General features: G+C 42.2%; 1 protein-coding gene across 24 annotated transcripts in view; it reads right to left on the bottom strand.

Annotated features, from left to right (window-relative positions):
* Positions 1–22,741, bottom strand: part of KCNMA1 (potassium calcium-activated channel subfamily M alpha 1) — a 640,154-nt gene that overhangs the window by 65,211 nt on the left and 552,202 nt on the right. For all 24 annotated transcript variants that reach the window (XM_087871898.1, XM_087871899.1, XM_087871900.1 and 21 more), the window contains 3 exons: positions 17,116–17,239; positions 6,768–6,992; positions 3,512–3,704 (listed from right to left, as the gene is read on the bottom strand). In XM_087871898.1, the coding sequence (XP_087728024.1) occupies positions 3,512–3,704; positions 6,768–6,992; positions 17,116–17,239 (542 nt within the window). The remainder of the gene's footprint in view (positions 1–3,511; positions 3,705–6,767; positions 6,993–17,115; positions 17,240–22,741) is intronic.

Raw genomic sequence — 22,741 nt, 5'->3', positions numbered from 1 at the left:
GTAGTTCGGAGAACCGGCAATTTGGATTTTACCACTAATGTGGCACCTGGGCGTCATACATTCTAATACAAATAAAACTAGTAAAATTCATCATAATTATTAGATTCAATCAACTTGTATATTTCTAATAATGATACACAATTATAATAAGTTGCAATCTGTCATTATTCAATTATTCCATGTTTTCTCTTGTTACTTTTGTTTTATTATAGAAAAATGAATACACTAACATTCCCCCTTATTTATCATTTATCACTTATTCTAACTTTTAATCATATCATCTTTTACTAAAAACATTTTCCTTCTATCCTACCTAACATCTAGTCATGTCACCTACCTAAAAAAAAAAAGAAAAAGAAAAGAAAAGAAAAAGAGAGAGAAAAGGAACAGCAAATCAAAACAACAACAGAAAAGAAGAATCATCTAGCCATCGTCTCTTGCCCGTTTCAATACTTTAATTGCTATGCTTTTTTTAAAAAAAAACTCCCAAATTCCTCTCCTAGATCTCTATCTCTGTAAGAATCTGTTTCTTGGCTATTCAATCTAGGTATTTCAATCTAGGTCAATCCAGTGACCAAATTCTATTCTCCCATTAGAATGGTGAATCTCCTCCAGCTAATGGTCTGAATTGCACCCAACCCATGTCAAAAGTTACGAGGATTAATTATCAGGGCTGGTGGTTGATGCCGACGCTTTCAGATTCTAAAGAGAAATGCATATTTGGGTGTTGGCGTGGGGCTAATACTATTGAATATGTTACATTGACTTTCAAATTAATTTCCAGAGATTTTTATCTTTACAATAACCACTTCATAATTATTGTGAAACCTGCTGACTAACTCCCGAGACATTTAGAAATGTTATCTTTGTAATTGTGCTTTAAGATATGCATTATTCCTCATCGCTTCAGTAACAGAACGTGAACTAAAGCGAATCAACTTGCTTGAGATGGGCGGCTACAGAAATCGAGTGAATGAATGAATTGATGAATGAATGAATGAATGAACGAACGAACGAATGAACGAATGAACAAATCCTCTCCATCAAAATCATATTTTTTACTCACAACAAAAACAGACAGTAAGCTGCTCAGAGTTGGCTCTAGATTAGATGGACAGCACATCAATCAATCAATCAATCAATCAATCAATCAATCAATCAATTAATATTCAGAAACAGCTGAGAAGTATTTCCTTATTTCACTAAAGTATAAGAAAAGGAAGGAGATATAATACAATCAGATTTGCAAGATTCTGTCATTATAGCCAATCTCAACAGAAGTAGTTTTAGCTAGGTAGTCCCTGATTTACAACAGTTCATTCAGTCGCTGTTCAAAGTTACAATGACACTGAAAAACGTGACATGATCATTTTTCACAGTTATGCTGCATCCCCATGATCATGTGATCAAAATCCAGATGCTTGGCAACTGGTTCATACTTATGACCCTGGCTGTCTCCCAGGGTCATGTGATCCTCTTTTACAACCTTCTGATAAGCAAAGTCCACGGAGAAGCCAGATTCATTTAACAACCGGGTTACTAACTTATCAACTGCAGTGATTCCCTTATCAATGGTGGCAAGAAAGATTGACAAAATTTATTTATTTATTATTTATTTATTTATTAGTTTGATTTATATGCCGCCCTTCTCCAGAGACTCAGGGCGGCTTACAATGCTTTTAAGCAATAGTCTTCATACTTTTGTATATACCCGCTTAATAGGGCTTTTGCCCCCCCCCCCCCAAGTGGTGTTCTATTTTATACAAAGTCAGCTTATTGCCCCCACAAACCAGGTCCTCCTTTTACCTACCTCGGAAGGATGGAAGGCTGAGTCAACCTTGAGCCTGGTGAGAATTGAACTTGCAGTAATTGCAGGCAGCTGGCAGCTAAATACTACTTTAACAGTAGTTTAGTCCACTGCACCACCAGGCTCCTTATTCACTTAACAAATCCCACTTAACAACAGAAAATTTGGGCTCAACTGTGGTCATAAGTCGAGGACTACCTGTATTTCCATAATCAGAAGATTCTATCCTATGATTTGAGAACATCAAGGCTGATCTAGAACAGGCAAACCAGCTCCTAAAGGTATACCAGATTTTTTATATATATACTGAATTTCTGTATCTTTCAAAACAATAGTCAAGTTAATACAATCTTAGTACAATCTGAAATCTCAGTTAGGCAATGTTGTCTGATTATCAAAAACTATACAGGATTAGAGCAAGGGTGAAATGCTCCCGGTTTGGACCGGATCACCTGATCCGGTAGCGATGGTGGCAGGTGGTTCGGAGAACTGGTAGCAAAAAACAGCTCGCGTGCCCACAGAGAGGGCTATGTGTGTCATAGGTTCACCATCACAGCTATAAAATCTTCAAATGCAATCAGTTTGACTACTTGAGTAGATTTGAATATACATCAACAGCTCTGTCTGTATTGAAAGATTATGGAGTTATCTGGAGTATAGTTCGATGCTAATAGAGAACTGTTAAATGGCCAGACAGCTATCCCCCATCATAGAATCTTAGCTTTGGCTATCATGTATCACATTCATGTTTTAAATAAGGAAGTGAAATTAAAAACAAAACAAAACAAAACCACGATCACTATTTATTTTTGTTTTCATCGACCCTCGAATCTTTCATGGTAGATTTTTGAATGAAAGCAATTGACCGGAATTATGAAGGAGAATTGAATGGAAGGAAGAGGATGATTGCTTTCATTACCTTAAACTTAAAATGCAGTATTTGGGCATTTGTTCAGCATTTTTTTTAAAATTGATTTGTCTATTTCTATGTTGCATGATTCAGGGCAGGTTAGAAGCACTGATGAAATACCAGGCCTTTGCAGATTATCAGTTCATCTGAGGTTTAATATATTGTTATCTGTTTTGTGCTCTTGGGAAAACACGAACAAAACAAAGGAACAACAACAACAATAAAAATACACGGTCAGAAAGAAGTGCTCTTAGATGCTTTTGAAATTGGAGGGATGTCGACCAATGCCATAAGGATTTTTGTGCAAAGGTTAAACAGATCTTCACAAAATCTTCCCCTTACTATTATTATCCCCTCCCCCACTTTTCTCTGCCCTGAAAGGTGTTGCTTCGGCATTGTATGACATTCCCATTGATATAATCTTGTGGACAAAGCAAAGATGCTTCTCAAAACATCCTCTTTTGCATCCAAGCACGAAGCGACGCGACCTCTGGCAATGCAAAGCGTAACCAAACAACTTTATCGTTATCCGCGGCGAGAATTCTACGGATGGGAGCAAGGAGGTGAAACGCAGTGAGATTCTCTCCCCAATCGACCTCGGTTTTCTGGCGCCCCAGATTAGCTTTTGTTCCTCCGTGTGCTACACCAAAGCCCCATCTTCCCAATCAGCAGGTTTAACCGTCAAGCAAGCTGATGGAAGGTCCCTTTGAATTACTGAGTGAGAGATATTCTTCCTGCCATTTCCTGTCCCCTTAAGGCACCGTGGAGGAGAAGTATTATAGGGCAGTCCTTACCTTGGGAATTAGCCTGCAAGACCCCAATGCTGTCATCAAACTGCATAGATTTGATGTTGAGTGACGCCAAGATGCATTCCTTGTCCTGCAGCGAAGTGTCATCAATATTATTCTGATTGGCTGACAGGATGACGCACATGTCACAGAGGTTGATGTTGACAGCTCTTAAATCAGCTCGGCTTAATGGTGTACCCTTCAGCGGAGAAAAGAGGGGGGAGGGGAGAGAGAGAGAGAAAGAGAGGAAAGAGGAAGGGAACGAAAGAAAACAAATTAAACAGCGAGAAGCAGCTTTGGGAAATGATTTAACAAGTATCCTTTTTTTTTTTTAATGCTCTGACATTAAGAGGGTCTAACTTGTGTGCCAGGGAATAGAGGGAACGCGCTCCTCGGAAAGGGTGGCTGGCGCTGATGGCAGCATTTTAAGTCTTAAGACTCAATACTCAGTCAAGCGATTGCTAACGAACAAGGAGCAGGGATGATGGGAAACTTTTGGCATCGTGCCTGCCGCTTACAACCCCTCTCAATGTCTGTTTGTCTCCTGGAGCAACAACTGTCCTTCGAAGCAGGCTGAGGGGCATGTCCAGATACCCACTTCTGGAAATGCTGGACTTGTGCCAGTGATATGGAAAAGAATGAATCCCTTATAGAAGCAAACTAACACTATCTACCTGCAGTATTTATCTATCTATCTATCTATCTATCTATCTATCTATCTATCTATCTATCTATCTATCTATCTATCTATCTCTGTCTGTCTATCTATCTATCTATCTATCTATCTATCTATCTATCTATCTAATCTGTCATCCGTCTGTCTGCCTATCTGCCTACTTACCTACCTATCTTATCTTTCTATCTACCTACAGTATCTATTTGTCTGTCTGTCTGTCTGTCTGTCTGTCTGTCTGTCTGTCTGTCTGTCTGTCTGTCTGTCTATCTATCTATCTATCTATCTATCTATCTATCTATCTATCTACCCACCTACCCACCTACCTACCTACCTACCTACCTACCTACCTACCTACCTAACCACCCAGATTCTCATGTGAAAGGTTCAGGTTGACTACATTATTATGTTCTACCTACACTACAGGAATCTCCCCAGACTGCTTGCCTTCCTTTGAGAACTGATAACATATCATGGAATTTAGGAAGGGTAAGGCTTAAGTCTCCTGCAGCAAAGCAAGGATTCAAGGTTAGTTCCGCACTTGATTCCTCCTCCTTGGAGTTTCTCCTCCCTCTCTCTCTCTCTCTCTCTCTCTCTCTCTCTCTCTCTCTCTCTCTCTCTCTCTCTCCCCGTCTCTCTCTGTCTCTCTCTCCCTCCCTCCCTCTATAGAAAGAGAGATCCCCCAAAACAGTACCTGTAGCAAGTTTTACCTTTTTCTAAGCAACCCCACCACGACATTTGCTTAAAGAAAGTTAGAGTTCATTCAGGAGAGGAAACAGACACTAAATTAATGAGCACCAATATACACTGGGGGTTTTTTGGCAGCGAAATTACTAATTGGACCATCTAGCAAAACATGATGATGTCCTTCTTAGTGTTTATATGCGTTGGACAATGTTTATAATGCACACCTCAAATTACTCAATGATTTAAACATTACAAACAGGATGACTTCCTCCAGACAGGTGTGCAAATTCGGTAGAGAATTAGAGCTACGAGGAACACAGCCCAGGCCTATTGATGTGACAAAGACACACACACACACACACACCTAATTTGTGATGGTTATCTCCCATTTTGCATCCCTCCGTTTTATGACAAGTGGGATAAAGAAGAGGATTGCTTCGGCTTCAAAGACCGTATGAAACAGACCAGCCAAATATTTCATGACAGATTTCAATTTGGATTATATTTGTTTTGTTTTACCCTTTATTCTGCTTATTTTTGTAAGTTGCCCTTTTAGGGTGAGGGGAAAAAAAACCCCCAAACTTAGTATTCAAAGAAAATATTTAATGGGCACCTGGTGGTGATTTTCTTCCTGGCCTTGGGTAAAAGGCAACCTATTATGAAATTTGCATTATCGTGAGCAGCGAGGCATAAATCGTGAGGAATTGGGGGCTCTTCAATTCTGTCCTGATTTAGAGATAAAGGAATTGATCTCCTTTCATTCTGTTATTCCCTTAAGAAAGAGATGAGATCTCCCTATTGGTGCATTAGGTAGAAGAAAGCCAGCAGATCAAATCTTTTCACAGATCTGGGCAAAGGCAAAGAGTTCGGGTAGACAGACAAACAATACAAAATGTTTTCAAAGGTTTCATAGGCATAAATAATGCCATGACTAATAATTGCCCTGCTGTCAAGAAAAATCACAACATCAAAGCTGGCTGTATGCAAGGCGCTCGGGCAAGTGTTCAATGAGCAACATTGCTAACATTTCTGATAGCCGCTGAAATTCATCCTTGACAAGGGACGGACCACATCGGCAAATTTCCTCTAATAAGGTCTCTCAGGGTTTGGTTTTCATAGCTACAACAAACAGGGAAAGGCCAGGTCCTCAGGCTTATAACGAGTCAAGAACAAAACAATGAAACCCAAGATCAAAGGAAGGGAAGGGAAGGGAAGGAAAGGAAAGGAAAGGGAAGGGAAGGGAAGGGAAGGGAAGGGAAGGGAAGGGAAGGGAAGGGAAGGGAAAGGGAAAGGAAAGGAAAGGAAAGGGGAAAGGGAAAGGGAAAGGGAAGGGAAGGAAATGAAAGAGGAAGGAAGGAAGGAGAGGGAGGGAGGGAAGAAGAGGAAGAGGGAGAGATGGAGAGAGGAAAGAAGGAGACAGATGGTGAGTTAGGAAAGAAGTGAAGGAAGGAAGCAATGAGAGGGAGGGAGAGAGGGCGGAAGGAAGGAAGACAGGAAGGAAGGAAGACAGTGCCTTGGGAAGAAAGAAAATAAGAAGGAAGGAAGCAATGAGAGGGAGGGAGGGAGGGAGAGAGGAAGGAAGGAAGGAAGAAACAAGCAATGAAAGAGAGGGAGGGAAGAAGGGAAAAAGGGAGAACGGAAGAAAGACTAATTTGGGAAGAAAGAAGGGAGATAGGAAGGAAGGAAGCAATGAGAAGGAGGGAGAGATGGAGGTATGAATGATGGAGACACAGTGAGTTATGAGGGAAGTGAGGCAGGAAGGAAGCAGTGAGAGGGAGGGAGGGAAGGAGGAAGACAGTGTCTTGAGAAGGAAGGAAGGAAGGAACGGAGGGAGGGAGGGAGGATGGATGGATGGATGGATGAAAGGGAAGGAGTTAGGAAGGATCAGGTTCCTGGACTTACTGGTAAAATGGAGACCTTGGGGAAGTTATGCATGGTCTCCCATTCCCTCCTTAAATATTCCAGGGAGCCCACAAAGACGATGTGTTTGAGCTCGTGGTAGTGGAAATTGCTTGCTCGGAGTGGCATCACAAAATTTCTCAGTCCTATCAGCGCCGACGTCATATCTCCAAATATACAAACCACCACGTGGCCGCTGAGGACGGTCATGGCAGCTTCACTTCGGGTCTGGGGAAAAGAAAAACCAGAACAAAATTGGGAAAGGGGGAGTTAGAAGAAATGAAGAGTTTTCAATGCCAGCAAGATTCATCAGTGGAAAACAAGCACTCCTGTGCATACAAGAGCATGAGAACACAAGGAAATTGCTTTTACCTTTTCACCTCAGTAATATCTAACAGAGGATTAAATGCTCCAAGCTTAGAAAAAAAACAGAGTTTGGAAGGCAAAGAATACGGTAGCTAGATGTACCTACAGGTAGTGCTCAACTTACAACAGTTCATTTAGTGACCATTCAAAGTGACAATGGCACTGAACAAAGTGACTTAGGACTGTTTTTCACACTTAACGACCGTCGCAACATTCCCACGGTCCCGTGGCCAAAATTCAGACGCTTGGCCACCGGTTCGTATTTATGACCGTCGCTGTGCCTCAAAGCCATGTGCGATCCCCTATTGCAACCTTCTGACAAGCCAACGGGGGAAGCCACAATTCCCTTCACAACCGGGCGACTCACTTATCAACTGCAGTGATTCACTTAACAACTGAGGCGAGAAAAGTCGTAAAGTGGGGCAAAATTCACTTAACAAATTTCTCAACCTCAGCAACAGAAATTTTGGGCTCAATTTTGCAGTCGTAAATCGGGGAATGCCTGTAGAATCCCACATGGCTAGTGTAGAACACGGGTCTCCAGACCTGACAGCTTTAAGACTTGAGGACTTCAACTCCCAGAATTCCCCAGCCAGCCATGTTGAAGTCCACACATTTTAAAGTTGCCAAGTTCAGACAATCCTGGTACAGAAGATATGAGCCAGGTCTTCAAAATATATAAACTCTATTACATTCACAGACTACCCAGGAATGGGGTAAGAAGCTGTGGTGGGTTGCTCCCGGTTCAGTCCAGTTCTATAGAACCGGTAATAAAACCGGCAGGAGGCTCCGCCCACCTGTCATGGCATCATCAAGGGTGATCTGCACATGCACAGAAGCTTCTGCGCACGCTCCCACTGTGAACTGGTAGTAAAGGTAAGTGGAACCCACCCCTGGTCAGATGGGATGACATTGGGGTGCCAGAACATAAATAACAAGTGGCTCTTTGATCACACCATTATAACAATCATATTGAATTTTTTTTTTTGGCCATCTCCTGTGAACACCTGTGAATGACACTCTCAGCTGAACTTGGCGATTAGAGATATTTGGATGGGGAGGGGGGTATCATTTGTAAGAAAGATCCACTGATAAAAAGGAAACATTTCTGTCATCTTGTAAGATTAGTCTTATAACTCTGGTGGAATTATTTTCAGGTCAATGCGTGTTGGAACCCCTTCAAGTGCGATGAAGTTATGAACGTCAATGCTCTGATTACACGGTTGAACTAGCAATATCTTGCAAATCTGAATCTCCTTGCATCCGCTAAATCCAAATTTCCTTTGGAAATACTATGGAATGGAACAGACTCTGAGAATAATAATAATAATAATAATAATAATAATAATAATAATAATAATAATAATAATAATAATAATAATAATAATAATACCTTAACAGTTCCTAGGTCCTTGGTTAGGACTCGAGCTGCTGAGCTATTAACCAGCCTCAAAGGCTGTGAATCTCACTAAAGATTAGCTAATAATAATAATATATTTTATTCATTAAACATGAAACTCAATCAACTGAACATTTAAAAATGCATCACAAATACCATTGACTGGTGCTAATGGTTGATACGGGTTGCTGCCAGCGTCCTAGGTATCAACCAAGTACCTTCTTGAGATGTACGATGTTCCAAGTAGTGCAGTTTTTTGCAGTTCCACTGGTGTTGTTGCAGGAAGCTGCAATTTGTTGATGTATCTTATAAAATTCTTGGACATGTGCTCCGATGACAATGGGTATCACGGTTACATGTGTCATCCATAATCGCATAGTTTCGATGGCCAGGTCACAATATTTTGTTATTTTTATCTATCTATCTATCTATCTATCTATCTATCTATCTATCTATCTATCATTATTATTATTATTATTATTATTATTATTATTATTATTATTATTATTATTATTATTATTATTAGCACCAAGACACTTCCAGGTTGAAAGGATTAGCCAGCAACATCACCATTGTTTGGGGGACGCCCACTTGAGGGTTCCTTTCATGACCCCTGCAGGAGCTGGAGAGGAGGACGAGAACTCAATCCCATAGCTCTGGGTCTCAAACGTGGGCTTGCTAACTTCCTGCCCAGCGTTCCAGACGCTCGAGCCACTGTGCTCCTACCATGAGATTAAATGAATACAATTAAAGCTGAGAGCCACTGCTTATCGTTTCAAGAGAGATGAAGCTGATAGGATTCAACAGCTATCATTTGCGATTTGCAGGCCTGGTGTTGTAAAATTGCCTTAAGGAGGCAGGTTGTTCATTGAAATGTTTAAAAATGTGACTATTTCAAGTGCAGTTTGCATATGTTGCTATGAAGTCCTTCCTCTCTCCCTCTCTCCCTCCCCCTTCCTTTCTTCCTCTTCCTTCCTTCCTTCCTCCCTCCTTCCTTTTCTTTCCTTCCTTCCTTCCCTCCCTCTCACTCTCTCTCTATATATGTATATGTACATGTATACAAATATACATAAGCATACATATACATATTAATTAATTAATTAATTAATTAATTAATTAATTAATTAATTAAATCATATTTATATGCCACCCTTCTCCCGAAGGACTCGGGGTGGCTCACAAAGATAAAAACCACAGAACAATAAGTTAATAAGTTAATTTAAGTTAATTAAAATAATCCAATTAAAACCCTTAGAGAACTAAATATATATACTATATATATAACACTATATATATATATCTACACACACACAGTGGCAAATCTAGTAAACGGATCTTCACTCAAAACCAGACATGAAGGGAACTTCTAATGTCATTTTTTTTTAACCATGCAAACTTCGTGAAGTGGAACATTAAGGTCATTAAGCGTCCTCTCTGTTTAAAATATACTTAAAATATTCTAGCTGACATCTGTCGCCCTCAGTTATTTAACAACGTATGGAGGACTTGTCCCTGGTGGTCTAATGAACACTGTGGCATGCATATCAATTTGAGCCATTTTTGAATCCAATTCTTAACAGTTTACTCAGTGGAACTGGCTGGTTTATTGATCGCTCAAATGCCAATACTGCAATTCCAGACAATGTCATGGTTATTATACAAACTCCCCTGAGAACGGGGAGGAACAAGGTTCTGCCATATGATCGTTAGACTAAACCAGAGCTGTCACTATTATTGGTTGTGTTACTCAGCGGTCCAGGGAAATCTCAGAAAATCAAAATCTACCCCCACTAAATAAAGGGAAAATCCAGCAGGATTCGGTGTCACGCAGCCGCAGGGTTAGTTGCGACGTGTAAGAGTTGGTGGTGCGACGCACAGGCAGAGGGACATAAGTGGCGCAAATGTTCACTAAATCTAACGGAGTAAGACGTAATGGGGTAATTAGATTAGATGAATCAAGTCGGTTTGATGGCTGTCCCCAACCCGAAATCCAGGGGATCCTAAGCAGAATCTTTACACATCCTAGCTGATAGGAGGTGACCTCGGAGAAACGCCACACTGGATGGCACCTCTGGATAAATGCGAAATAAACATAGCTCTCAATCACTGGATAATGAAGGCAAAAAGAGGGAGAAACATCCCTACCATACAGCACATTAAAATGACACAAGAGGACAAATGCCGTCTCTTGAAGCTGTACATTCTCTACCCCCTACTTAGATTTGCCTTGAAAAAGGTGGGGAAAATGAAGGGTTGGGTTTTTTTTTTTTTAGCAGAAATAAATGAATGTAAGGACAAGTGCAGGGAGAAAGATACACAAATTGGGGGGGGAGGGGATTTCAGCTTTCCACACAACCTTATAAAATAGATGCCGCATGTTAATAGTCATATTTATTTATTTATTTATTTAATTTTATTTTTATACCGCCCTTCTCCTGCGGGACTCAGGGCGGTGTACAGCCGAGATAAAACATAGCATATAAAATTTAAAACCGGTTTAAAAAACAATTAAATAATTTCGGCCCAAAATTTAAAACAACCCAATTAAAACTGAATTCAATTAAAACTGAGAGGATGGGATCAAGCCAGCCCGGCTAAGTGAAATAAATAAGTTTTCAGGCCCGACGAAAAGTCCGGAGGTCTGGTATTGTACGTATCTCTGGGAGGAGGTTGTTCCAGAGGGCAGATGCTGCCACAGAGAAGGCTCTCCCCAGGGTTACCAGCCGACACTATCTGGCCGACGCACCCTGAAGAGGCCCTCTCTGTGCGAGCGAACCGGTCGGTGGGAGGCTATTGGCGGCAGAAGGCGGTCTTGCAGATACCCCGGCCCTAAGCCATGGAGCACTTTAAAGGTGGTCACCAACACCTTGAAGCGCACCCGGAAGACCACAGGAAGCCAGTGCAGCTCGCGCAGGAGAGGTGTCATATGTGAGCGCCCCGTCGCTCCCGTAATCCCCCATTATGAACGTTAATGAAAAGATTTCCTTAAACAATGATGGTTTTTTATTCTGTTGTTGTGTAGAAAGAAGAAGGAGGTCAGCCTGTTCTCCAAAGCACCTGAAGGCAGGACAAGAAGCAGCGGATGGAAACTAATCAAGGAGAGAAGCAACCTGGAACTAAGGAGAAAATTTCCTCCAGAAATTGTGGGTGCTCCATTACTGGAGGCTATTAAAAAGAGACTGGACAACCATTTGTCTGGAATGGTTAGATGGTTTCCTGCTTGAGCAAGGGGTTGGACTAGAAGACCTTTAAAGTCCCTTCCAACTCTGTTATTTTGAATCTTGAGAAAAAAAAAGTCAGACTGCTCCTTTACTGAAACTACAAGGAACCATCTGATGGTTCCAAAGAACTCATGAAAGAAAGAAAGAAAGAAAGAAAGAAAGAAAGAAAGAAAGAAAGAAAGAAAGAAAGAAAGAAAGAAAGGAGGGAGGGAGGGAGGGAGGGAGGGAAGGAGGGACGGAGGGAGGGAGGGAAGGAAGGAAGGAAAGGAGGGAGGGAGGGAAGGAAGGAAGGAAAGGAAGGAAGGAAGAGAGGGAGGGAGGGAGGAAGGGAAGGAAGGAAGGAAGGAAGGAAGAAAGAAAGGAAGGAAGGAAGGAAGGAGGGAGGGAGGGAGGGAGGGAACGAAAGGAAGGAAGGAAGGAAGGAAGGAAGGAAAGGAGGGAGGGAGGGAGGGAGGGAAGAAAGAAAGAAAGAAAGAAAGGAAGAAAGAAAGAAAGAAAGAAAGAAAGGAGGGAGGGAGGGAGGGAAGGAAAGGAGGGAGGGAGGGAGAGAGAGAGGGAAAGAAGGAAGGAAAGAAAGAAAGGAAGGGAGGGAGGGAGGGAGGGAGAGAGAGAAGGAAAAAAGAAAGAAAGAAAGAAAGAAAGAAAGAAAGAAAGAAAGAAAGAAAGAAAGAAAGAAAGAATACATGTACACACACACAGATACTATAAATATTATTTTTTGTTCTGATGAACATTTTTGGCTACAAAGTTACAAACTTTGGAAAATCATAAATGCCATTTTGGAAAAGAGGACCTGAATACGTTTTCTTTCTTTCTTATTATGATATTTGATAATATTTGTTACAGGAGAATAGCTATTTAAAGAAGACTCGGAGGGAGGAGGTGCATCTTATTCCCCCCCCCCAAGGGTTTTGAGACAACGAGACACAGAGGTATTCGATTGTACCTTAAATAATCATGTATATATTTGTTAGACTTCGATTATGTATATTTAAGCCTTAGGCAATGAATAAATGTCAAGCCGTGGTGGCGCAGTGGTTAGAATGCAGTACTGCAGGCTAACTCACTGCTCACTGCCAGCAGTTCGATCCTGACCGGCTCAAGATTGACTCAGCCTTTCATCCTTCCGAGGTCGGTAAAATGAGAACCTAGATTGTTGGGGGCAAGACAGGGGTGAAATCCAGAAGGTTCTGGAGAACCGGTAGCGGAAATTTTGAGTAGTTTGTAGAACCGGCAAATACCACCTCTGCCAGGCCCCAGAGTGGGGTGGGAATGGAGTTTTTGCAATATCCTTCCCCCAGGAGTGGGGTGGGAATGGGGATTTTGCAGTATCCTTCCCCTGGAGTGGGGAGGGAATGGGGATTTTGCAGTATCCTTCCCCTGCTATGCCCACAGAACCAGTAGTAAAAAAAATTGAATTTCACCACTGGGGCAATAGGCCAACTCTGTAAACTACTTAGAGAACCACTTAGAGAACCACTTAGAGAAAGTGGTTCTTTCTCTAAACCACTTAGAGAAGGCTGTAAAGCACTGTGAAGTAGTATATAAGTGCTATTGCTACTGCTATCAGCTGCTACTTCTAGGTTTCCTACATTTTTATGTCCTGATCAGTGGTGAAATGTAAAATTTGTTACTACCTGTTCTGTGGGTGTGGCTTGGTGGTGGTGTAATGTGACTGGGTGGGCGTGGCCAACTTTTTTTTTTTTTACTTTTAAAAAAAGTAAGAAGAGGTTGCAGAAAAATGCAGAAAAAAATGCTTTTAAAAGCCTTTGATGATCAGGCAACTCAGCTGGGATCATCAGAGGCTTTTAAAAGCATTTTTTTTCTACAAACTCTTCGGCCGAAGAAGTAATAGAAAAAAATGCTTTTAAAAGCCTCTGACGATCCCAGCTGAGCCGTGCGATCATCAGAGGCTTTTTTTTTAACTTTTAAAAGCATTTTTTCGGCCAAAGAGGTTGTAGAAAAAATGTTTTTAAAAGTAAAAAGAACAGCCTCTGATGATTGCACGGCTCAGCTCGGCAGGGGGGGGGGGGGCAGAAATTTTTGCTACTGATTCTCCGAACCACCTGCTGCCATCACTACTGGATCGGGCGATCCAGTCCGAACCAGGAGCATTTCACCCCTGGATCTGATCCATATAAAGAAGATTTTGTTCGCCTACTTGTGGCTACTATGTTGAATTTATGATCCTCTCCCTGTGGATATCTCTAAATACTTCAGTGCTGTACCTTTATACATCCTTGAATAATTAATTGCCATGTAGATAAACGGTAGCACGAAGCAGGTGCGTACATATCTCTGCTGACAACATACGACTTTGGATGACGGTAATCAAAGGTACAATATTGATCAAAGGTATCCAATAACTCATATATCACATTTTATATGCTTGTGTCGAGTGGGGTTTTAATGATTTGAAAGCGGCTCCATCAGACTGATAGCGTCATTATAGAGCATTAATTGCAAGTGACATATATGGAGAATTTAATGATCCCGTGAATTTTTCCTATGACAAATGATCGGGGGTGTATGCATTAATCAAGAAACCAAACGGCTCCATTGAATAGTTTCTAATTATCAGCTTGGCACTTGAGGGTTAATTAGTTGGGATATAGTTGTGTGATACTGTGCGCTCGTGTGGCCACAATTCTGGTCACCATAATACAAAAAAGATGCCGAGACCTTAGAGCAGTGATGGCTAACCTTTTTGCTATCGCGTGCCAAAAGTGGGGGGAGTGTGTGTGTGGGGGGTCGCTCGCACGCATGCCCACACCTATAATTCTATGCACCCTGCCTCCAATGCATGCATGTGCGACACACACACACCCGCGTGACCCCCACTTTCGGCATGCGATGGCAAGGTAAGCCCGTTTTCCGCTCTCCCCAGGCTCCAGAGCCTTTCTAGGAGACTGGGGAGGGTGAAAATGGCCTTTCCCACTCCCCCGGAGGCCCTCCTGAGGCTGGAAACAGCCTTTTTCCTGACTTCCGGTGGGCTCAAAAGGCCTGAAAATCAGCTGGCCGGCACGCGAACGCACGCCGGAGCTGAACTCGCATGCCCACTGATATGGCTCCACGTGCCACCTGTGGCATGCGTGCCATAGATTCACCATCATGGCCTTAGAGTGTATGCAAAGAAGAGGAATGGAGATCTTCCGTCTTGGACCTTGTGGCTCCATTACCTGAGCCTGTGTGATCGTCAGGAGAGGACTCCGAGAGTGAAGGAGAGGAGTTGGCAAGGCCTCCCTCTCCAGGACCCTCCTCTTTGGCAATGCCTTCGGTGTCCACCGAAGGGCAAGAGATAGGGCCGGGGCCAAGCACGTCCACGCAGCCACAGGTGGACAGTGATGAGAGTAATGAGTCTTGGCTGGATCCACGCCAGCGTCGCAGAGATAAGCGCGCGCAACAGAAGAAAAGGCGTGCCCGAGATTAGGCTGAGTCACTGGACCACACCCCACAAAGTATAAAAGGGAGCGTGGTGGCCAGTCAAGCCTTGTGATGAACAAAGCTGAAAGCTTCCACGCCATTCTGCATTGCCGAACTTTTGCTATAGACTTCGCTAGATTATCTCTGGACTTGATTGACTCTGTAATTATTGAGCTGTTTCTTTTGATGTACCAGAAGCGGGGAGAAGTTATCTCTCCTCTTTGTAAGTAATAAACTCTTGGCAGGCAGCCACTAGGTTGTTGCCAAGTTCCGTTATCATAAGGAAAAGGATTTTGTCGGCTGGTTTAGTCTTTAACTCTTCAAGAGTTACAGACTAAACCAGCCGACAAAATCCGTTTCCTGTTGGTGTGTGTGCATGTGGGACGGGGACAGAACAGGACCAAGGTTGGACTAGAAGACGTCTGAGGTCCTTTTCAGCCCTTTGATGTATGTTCTACGTTCTACAGTTACTTACTGTACTGTACTTAACAGTTTTTCCCCCCTGTTAAACCTGAAAGCAGAAACTGAAAATCAGCTCTGATTCTTCCAGGGTGAAAGGATAACCACGAAAATCATGCTAATGTAGAATGTGGTTTCTGAAAAGGCACGTGGAATATGTGTGGGCTTGTCCACTGTCCTATTGGTTTCATTCAATTGTCAAAAATCTGTTTTTATGCTTTTGCAAAAAACAAAACAAAAAAAGGAGTCTGAATTCAACCCAGTGGCATCAGATTAGCTAGTTCAAATCACCTGTCAACTTTGATTTGGAGAGTTAGCTCAACGAGTCAGTCAAATTACCACTGAATTTCTGAAACGACCATCCACACAGCTCTATTGTTGACACTAAACAAAGGAGAGTAGACCTTTAATGAGCCTCAAACCCATTCAGACCATCAACAATTATGAAAATGGCCAGAAAGTCACAGAAAATGTAATAGTCCACAGATTTCTCATTGGTGTGGATTCTTAGCACACTGAAGTAGTCCTGGGCAAGGCCAGAAACACAAAACAGTCTGGAGGAAGTTCAATATCATTCAATCTGATTATATATAATATAGCAATAACACCTAGACTTATATACCGCTTCATAATCCTTTACAACCCTCTCTAAGCGGTTTACAGAGTCAGCCTGTTGCCCCAACAATGTGGGTCCCCATTTAACTGAGCTTGGAAGGATGGAAGGCTGAGTCAACCTTGAGCCGATCAGGATCGAACTCCTGGCAGTGAGCAGAGTTAGTCTGAAGTACTGCATTCTAACCAGTGCACCACTATGACTCACAAATAGCAACATAAATTTTGGGTTCAATTGTAGTTGTAGGATGAGGACTATGCACTAAGAGCATATGCACCAAGACAAATTCCTTGTGTGTCCAATCATACTTGGATAATAATAATAATAATAATAATAATAATAATAATAATAATAATAATAATAATAATTTACTTTGTAAATAAGAATTACTTTGTAATTCTACAAAAAACCACTTTATTCAGAACAACTTACATCCTCCGACGATACCTTAAACAGTTCCTAGGTCCTTGGTTAGGACTTGAGCTGCTGAGTTATTAACCAGCCTCAAAGGCTGTGAATCTCACCAAAGATTAAATAATAATAATAATAATAATAATAATAATAATAATAATAATAATAAAAAAATTCTATTCTATTCTATTCTATTCTACTTGTAACAGGATAGAAAGCTCATTACAAAAGAATGATACAGTAGAGGTTGTGTTTATGTAAAGGTAACTATGCAAGGGTAAAAATAATTCCAACTTGAAGAAGGGTTTTAATGTAAATACATTAACTTTAGGAGAACCAGTACCTCAGAGTCAGAATCGAACTCCTGGCAGCGAGCACAATTAGCCTGCAATACTGCATTCCAACCACTGCGCCACCACAGCTCTTGATTGCAATGCTTCCTTTTCTTCAAATACTCACCAAAATAACCTTGTCAATCTCCTTTGGTGGACACCAATGAAACATTCCCGTGGAGTCATATTTTTTCACGTTGCAATCCATGTTGTCAACTTGTTCGTTGCCAGGAATTAATAAAGGATCGTGTCTGAGCAAGAAAATACATTGGGATTAATATGAGCCAAAATCATAACAAAGAATAAAACATAAACTACGCTTTGCTATACCTACATTCAAGAAACAAGAAAAATGTGAGATTAGTTTTGGTGCCCTTTGCTTGTTTTGACGGAACAGGAACAATTGCTGTTACAGTTGGCTTTCTTTTATCTTAAAATACGCATCCCTTTCCCATAAGTAAACACCATAAGAGCTTATATTAGTATCGTCAAGGAAGGCAAAGAATTAGAAACCAACACCCCATCCTGGTCAATCAGCATAAATGGGGGGTGGGGAGAAAAGAGGAGGAGCCTGTTCCTAGTGCGTGCATGCGAAGAGCTGCCAGAAGGCAAGAGCAGCTGAAGCAAAAAGGACGACTCAGGAGTAAGGCCAGAAGATGATTGGCCACTCCCATAAGGCTTAAAAGAGCAGCAACGAGCCGTTGGGTTCTTTGTAGAAAAGCAACGCTGATTCCAGTGCTTCTTGTCAGCGTCTCTTGAACTTTGTGGGGGTTTTGCCAAGAAAAGCCTTTGGCAGGTTGCCAAAGACATCAAAGGTTGGTGATAAGGCCAAAGGATTGGTTATGAAGAATTTTGTTTTGGACTAAGCTGAGAATGAATTAATTCTCAGCTGTTTTAATAAACTAAGTTTGTTGAGGACTGAATTGTGTTTGGTAATCACTACTTGGGCCTCAGTTACAACACTGACAGCCTTTTGTCTGGAACGGTAGAGGGTCTCCTGTTTGTGCAGGGGATTGGACTAAAAGACCTCCAAGGTCCCTTCCAACTCTGTTATTCTGTTAAATATTTTGAATGAGTTCCTCCTAGCTGTCTCTAGATCCAGAAGAGAGATTGCTTCTGTACAGAGATGCCTTTTCTGCTTTTCTAAAGATGTTTAACAAACAAAAAAAGATAAGGTTCTAATTTGTTTAGAACAAATCGTGCATTTTAAAAGAAAACCTTGAAAGGAAGATAGCGCTGGCTTTCAACGCATCACAACATCCTCAGGTTTGCACAAAGAAATAAGCCCAAAGCAATGGAATGCTTGCGTTTTAGAAAATCAACCAAGCAACTCTTCTCATATCTATAAACTCCAAATATATTCACAGCTCCTCTGCACGTCTACCGAAAATTATGCGCACTGAAGTTCAGGCACAGAAGAAAGAAAAAAATGTTCCGAGTTTTCCAGAGCAGATAATGCCGCTTATGATCAATGAAACTCAAGAGCCACACTAAATGCAATGCTATAACTCATAGAAAGACTGCCTCGAGCAAAACCACCAATTCCTTTTCCAGCAAACTTGCTGTGGGAGAGCTTATATTATACTTTAAAGAGCAACAGTCTCTTCGCAGCCCTTTTAAAATTCCCTCAATGAATTCAATGGGCATTTTTATATATAATTTTATTTATGGTTTTTTTTCTTTAACATATATGAGTATTTAGTGAACAAGACATTGCCTGGGTCAATTTACTTTATACAGAGTACTAGTAACAGTAATAATACTGTTTAGATATACATAATAATAATCTTTCAACTTCTAAGATGTACATATACATTGTTGTTATAATGTATTATATTTTGTAGCAGTGTACATAGTAATGTTTTCCCAATTTCTACCTCTTTTTTCTAACCCGTAATACAACAGTTCCCATATTAAAAAAAATTATGTATCTATCCATCATTTCTTACCCTTTACTATTTAACATACATGGTAGTAGTCTTTCAACTTCTAACATTTACATGTACATAGTAGTCAGGGGTGGTATTCACTAACTTTCCCTACCGGTTCGCAAATGTGAGTGTGCACGCTCTCTTCGCTCGCATGCACACCGTCCATGCATGCACCCGGCCTTCACCAGTGGTGGGTTGCTACCAGTTCTCCCCGGTTCTTGCGAACCGGTAGTGGAAATTTTGAGTAGTTCAGAGAACCGGTAAATACCACCTCTGCCTGGCCCCGCCCCCAATCTATTTGCTGCCTCCCGAGTCCCAGCTGATCAGCTAGAAAGAAAAAAACTGTTTAAACTCTTGGCGCAGCACTTCAAAGGGCCGCCCTACAGCTGATCAGCGGTAAAAGGCAGTGTGGTGGTAGACCAGTGCGCTCCAAAAACAAATGGGTAGACTGGAACGCTCCAAAAACAATTTTTTGTTCATTTTTCATTATCCTTTGCTGGAGATTTCCTGGTCTCACATCTGTATCGTGCATCACTTCCATCATCTACCTATGGTTCCTTGTCATAGTTTCCTGGATGTCTTGAAGCATTAATGGTATTTCTATTTGGGATGTATTTGTTCTTCCTTGTCATAACATTTTACTTTATTTTAGTGGGCTAAAGGTTACTCAGTGATCCATCCAGGTCCCAGTGTCCCAAGTATCCAAAAACACCAAAAAGCCAATATTAGAAGATTTGCTCAGTCCATGAACTGTTCCTCAAAATCCACAGTATTTGTACTCCTCAAAACCTGCTGTTTTGCTCCCTCTGAGTTATTCAAATTTGTAGGTCTTGTTTAATTTTTCTTCTTTCACCTCGTAAAATATTCTATCGAATAACATTTGTAATCCAGAATGGATTTTAAGAAGAGACTGGCCAGCCACTTGTCTCAAATTGTGTAGGGTCTCCTGCTTGAGCAGGAGGTTGGACTAGAAGACCTCTAAGGTCCCTTCCAGTTCTATTCCATTCCATTCCAATCATCCAAGAAATGTCTTCAGCTCTCATTCTATGAAGATTCTCAGTCATCCAGGTCATGGTTGTCCCAAAGGTGCTTTTTTCAGGAGGCAATTGGACTTACTTGTTTTTCTTTGAAGACGTTTTGCTTGTCATCCAACAAGCTTCTTCAGCTCTGGCTGTTCTGCCCCAGCTCCGGATTTCCGAGGATATTGACACACACCAATGGTCCTTATCAAATTTATTAAGTAGCAAGAATAAACCAAAGTCCGGCAAAGGTTGGCAACCAGCCCAGAAAACAAGATACGATAAGACTTTTCCAAAAATGCTCTGATGATAATTACAAGTTGTTTCCAGCAAGAAACTTACTAATTGCATGTGACTTAAATAGGCTAAGGGAGTGGCCAATTATCCTCAAGCCTTACTCTCGAGGAGACCTCCTCCTCCTGAGTAGCCACTTCTGCCTTTTGGCAGCCCTGCGTGCTCGAGCATTGAGAAGAGGCTCCTCCACTTCACTCTCTCCACTTGAAGGAGCCTCTGGAGGTTCTGAAGGCCTTGGCTGAGTCTCTGCTTCTGGCACCACATCCTCTTCAGCCTCCTCGCTGTCTGATGTGAGCGCTGGCTGCACCTGCTGCTGACGCAACACCACACCAGCCTCCTTGTCGTTGGGATAAGCCACGATCCGCGCAGGCCGCTGGTGGGCCACAACACTGGCTGGATGGTGGGGAATGGAAGGATTTATACTCCTTGCAGACAGCTGGTCATTTGCATTCTTTTAGGAGTCATTTAGGCCACCTGGAGATTTATCTGTGTCCTCAGGGTCACCTGAGTAGGGCAAATGGGTATGGAGCCTTCTTGGAACTGCTGAAAGGACTGTGTTGTAGACTGGAGGTAGAAGATGTCATCTCCCTCCCCCTCTGTTGAGAGAAGGCTGTTCAGTTTTGACATAGATGGCCTCTTTGACCCAGCGGGGAAATCCTCCGTTGATTGCCATCGGTTCACTGCCCCCATATGTGCGGTGTGTGCCAAATACATGCTGCGCGTGCATGTGCACTGTGTGCCAAATGCACGCTGCATGCACATGCATGTGCACTATGTGCCAAATGCATGCTGCATGCACATGCATGTGCACTATGTGCCAAATGCACACTGCATGCACATGCATGTGCACTATGTGCCAAATGCACGCTGCATGCACACGCATGCACAGCGTGCACCAAGTGCGCACTTCATGCAGAAAAAGGAACCTTTTGAAGGTAAGTAGAACAGCGAGGGGGAAAACTGTGCCGCATGATTTAGATTTGCTAAAAGCAGGATTTCCTGCTTTCTAATGAATGTAAATCACACGGCACAGCTGATCATCGGAAATACCGGTTCGGACGAATCGGTAGCTTTTTTTTACCCTTGAGTCTAGGAGATCATACATTGAATGTATACATACCTCCGCTTCATTGTGTCAAGAAGCTTACAAATTTCATTATGATCCATGCCCACATGTCGTCATATCAAGCCGATAATGTCTTCTTCTTCGAGAGAGAAAAGTGCGTGCTGAGGTTGTGCAACATTTCTTCTTTTCATTTGCTCCTTACGGTGGTCTTGTTTTTAAGGGAGGAAGGACAGTTGTGTTTGGTTTCCCCTTTCGATCAAGTGGATAACTTGACTTCGCCTGCCTTTCCTACTGTCGCTTCTAACTGCCCTAACAAATTGTGGCAATTAGCATGCGGTTAGTGCGATGCGCAGGCAGCCAAAGCAGGTGGTGCTAATAATTGAAAAAGCATTTAGAGCTTTTACACCCCGGCTGAATATTTCATAATCTGAGGCATGTTTCACCATTTACTCAGTGGGCTTCTGTCACTTCAATCTTCTCTGACTATTGTGACTGGCGCTCGAAAGCTCCACCAAGCCAAGACTGACAGTTTGTCACAGGCAAGGCCCTCTTTGCCGGGCTTGGCTGCAAAGATTGTCACGCCTCTGTGAGGGAATGCAGCAAATGTTTTGTGACTAATACACTCACCTTTTGTCATCTAGCATTAGCTGTTCCTATGGTCCTCTCTGCTCAGCACCAAGGGCAGTAAATTGGAGAGTCTCTCTCTCTCTCTCTCTTTCTTTCTCTCTCTCTCCCTTCCTCTCTCCCCCCTTTCTCTTTCTCTCCCTCTCTCTTTCTCTCTCCTCCTCTCCTTTTCTCTCCCTCTCCCTTCCTTCCTCTCTCCCCCTCTTTCTCTCCTCTTCTCTCTCTCTCTTTTTCTCTCTCTCCCTTTCTCTCTCTCTATCTCTCTCTCTGTGTCCCTCCCTCTCTCTATCCATCATCTGTCTGTCTGTCTGTCTGTCTGTCTGTCTGTCTGTCTGTCTGTCTATCTATCTATCTATCTATCTATCTATCTATCTATCTATCTATCTATCTCCTATCTATCTATCTATCTTGGGTGCCTTTTAATGATATTTTCTAGCTGATCACTACTTTTACAAGAGTAATCAGCAATGAAATATTCAAGCAGACTTGAAGAAGCAATTTGTCAAATTAAACGGACAAGGCTCAGGCAGGAAACCCTAGACCAGTGGTGGGTTGCCCCCAGTTCGCACCCATTCTATAGAACCCGTAGTAAAACCAGCAGGAGGCTCCGCCTACCAACCCCGACATCATCAGAACGCTTCTGCGCATGCGCAGAAGAGAGCACGCGTGCACGAGCGAAGCGAGCGAGCGCATGTGGCCCCATTGCAAACAGGTAGTAAAGATAAGAAGAACCCACCCTTGCCCTACACCAGTTGCCAAGCATCTGAATTTTGATCACATGACCACAGGGATGCCACGGTGGTCATAAATGTGAAAAAT

The sequence above is a fragment of the Pantherophis guttatus genome, chromosome 6 (genome assembly GCF_059756535.1).
Source record: "Pantherophis guttatus breed Tessera chromosome 6, ASM5975653v1, whole genome shotgun sequence".
NCBI classification, from domain to species: domain Eukaryota; kingdom Metazoa; phylum Chordata; class Lepidosauria; order Squamata; family Colubridae; genus Pantherophis; species Pantherophis guttatus.
The sequence above is the reverse complement of the archived record's forward strand: the minus strand, read 5'-3'. Positions and strand labels throughout refer to the sequence as shown.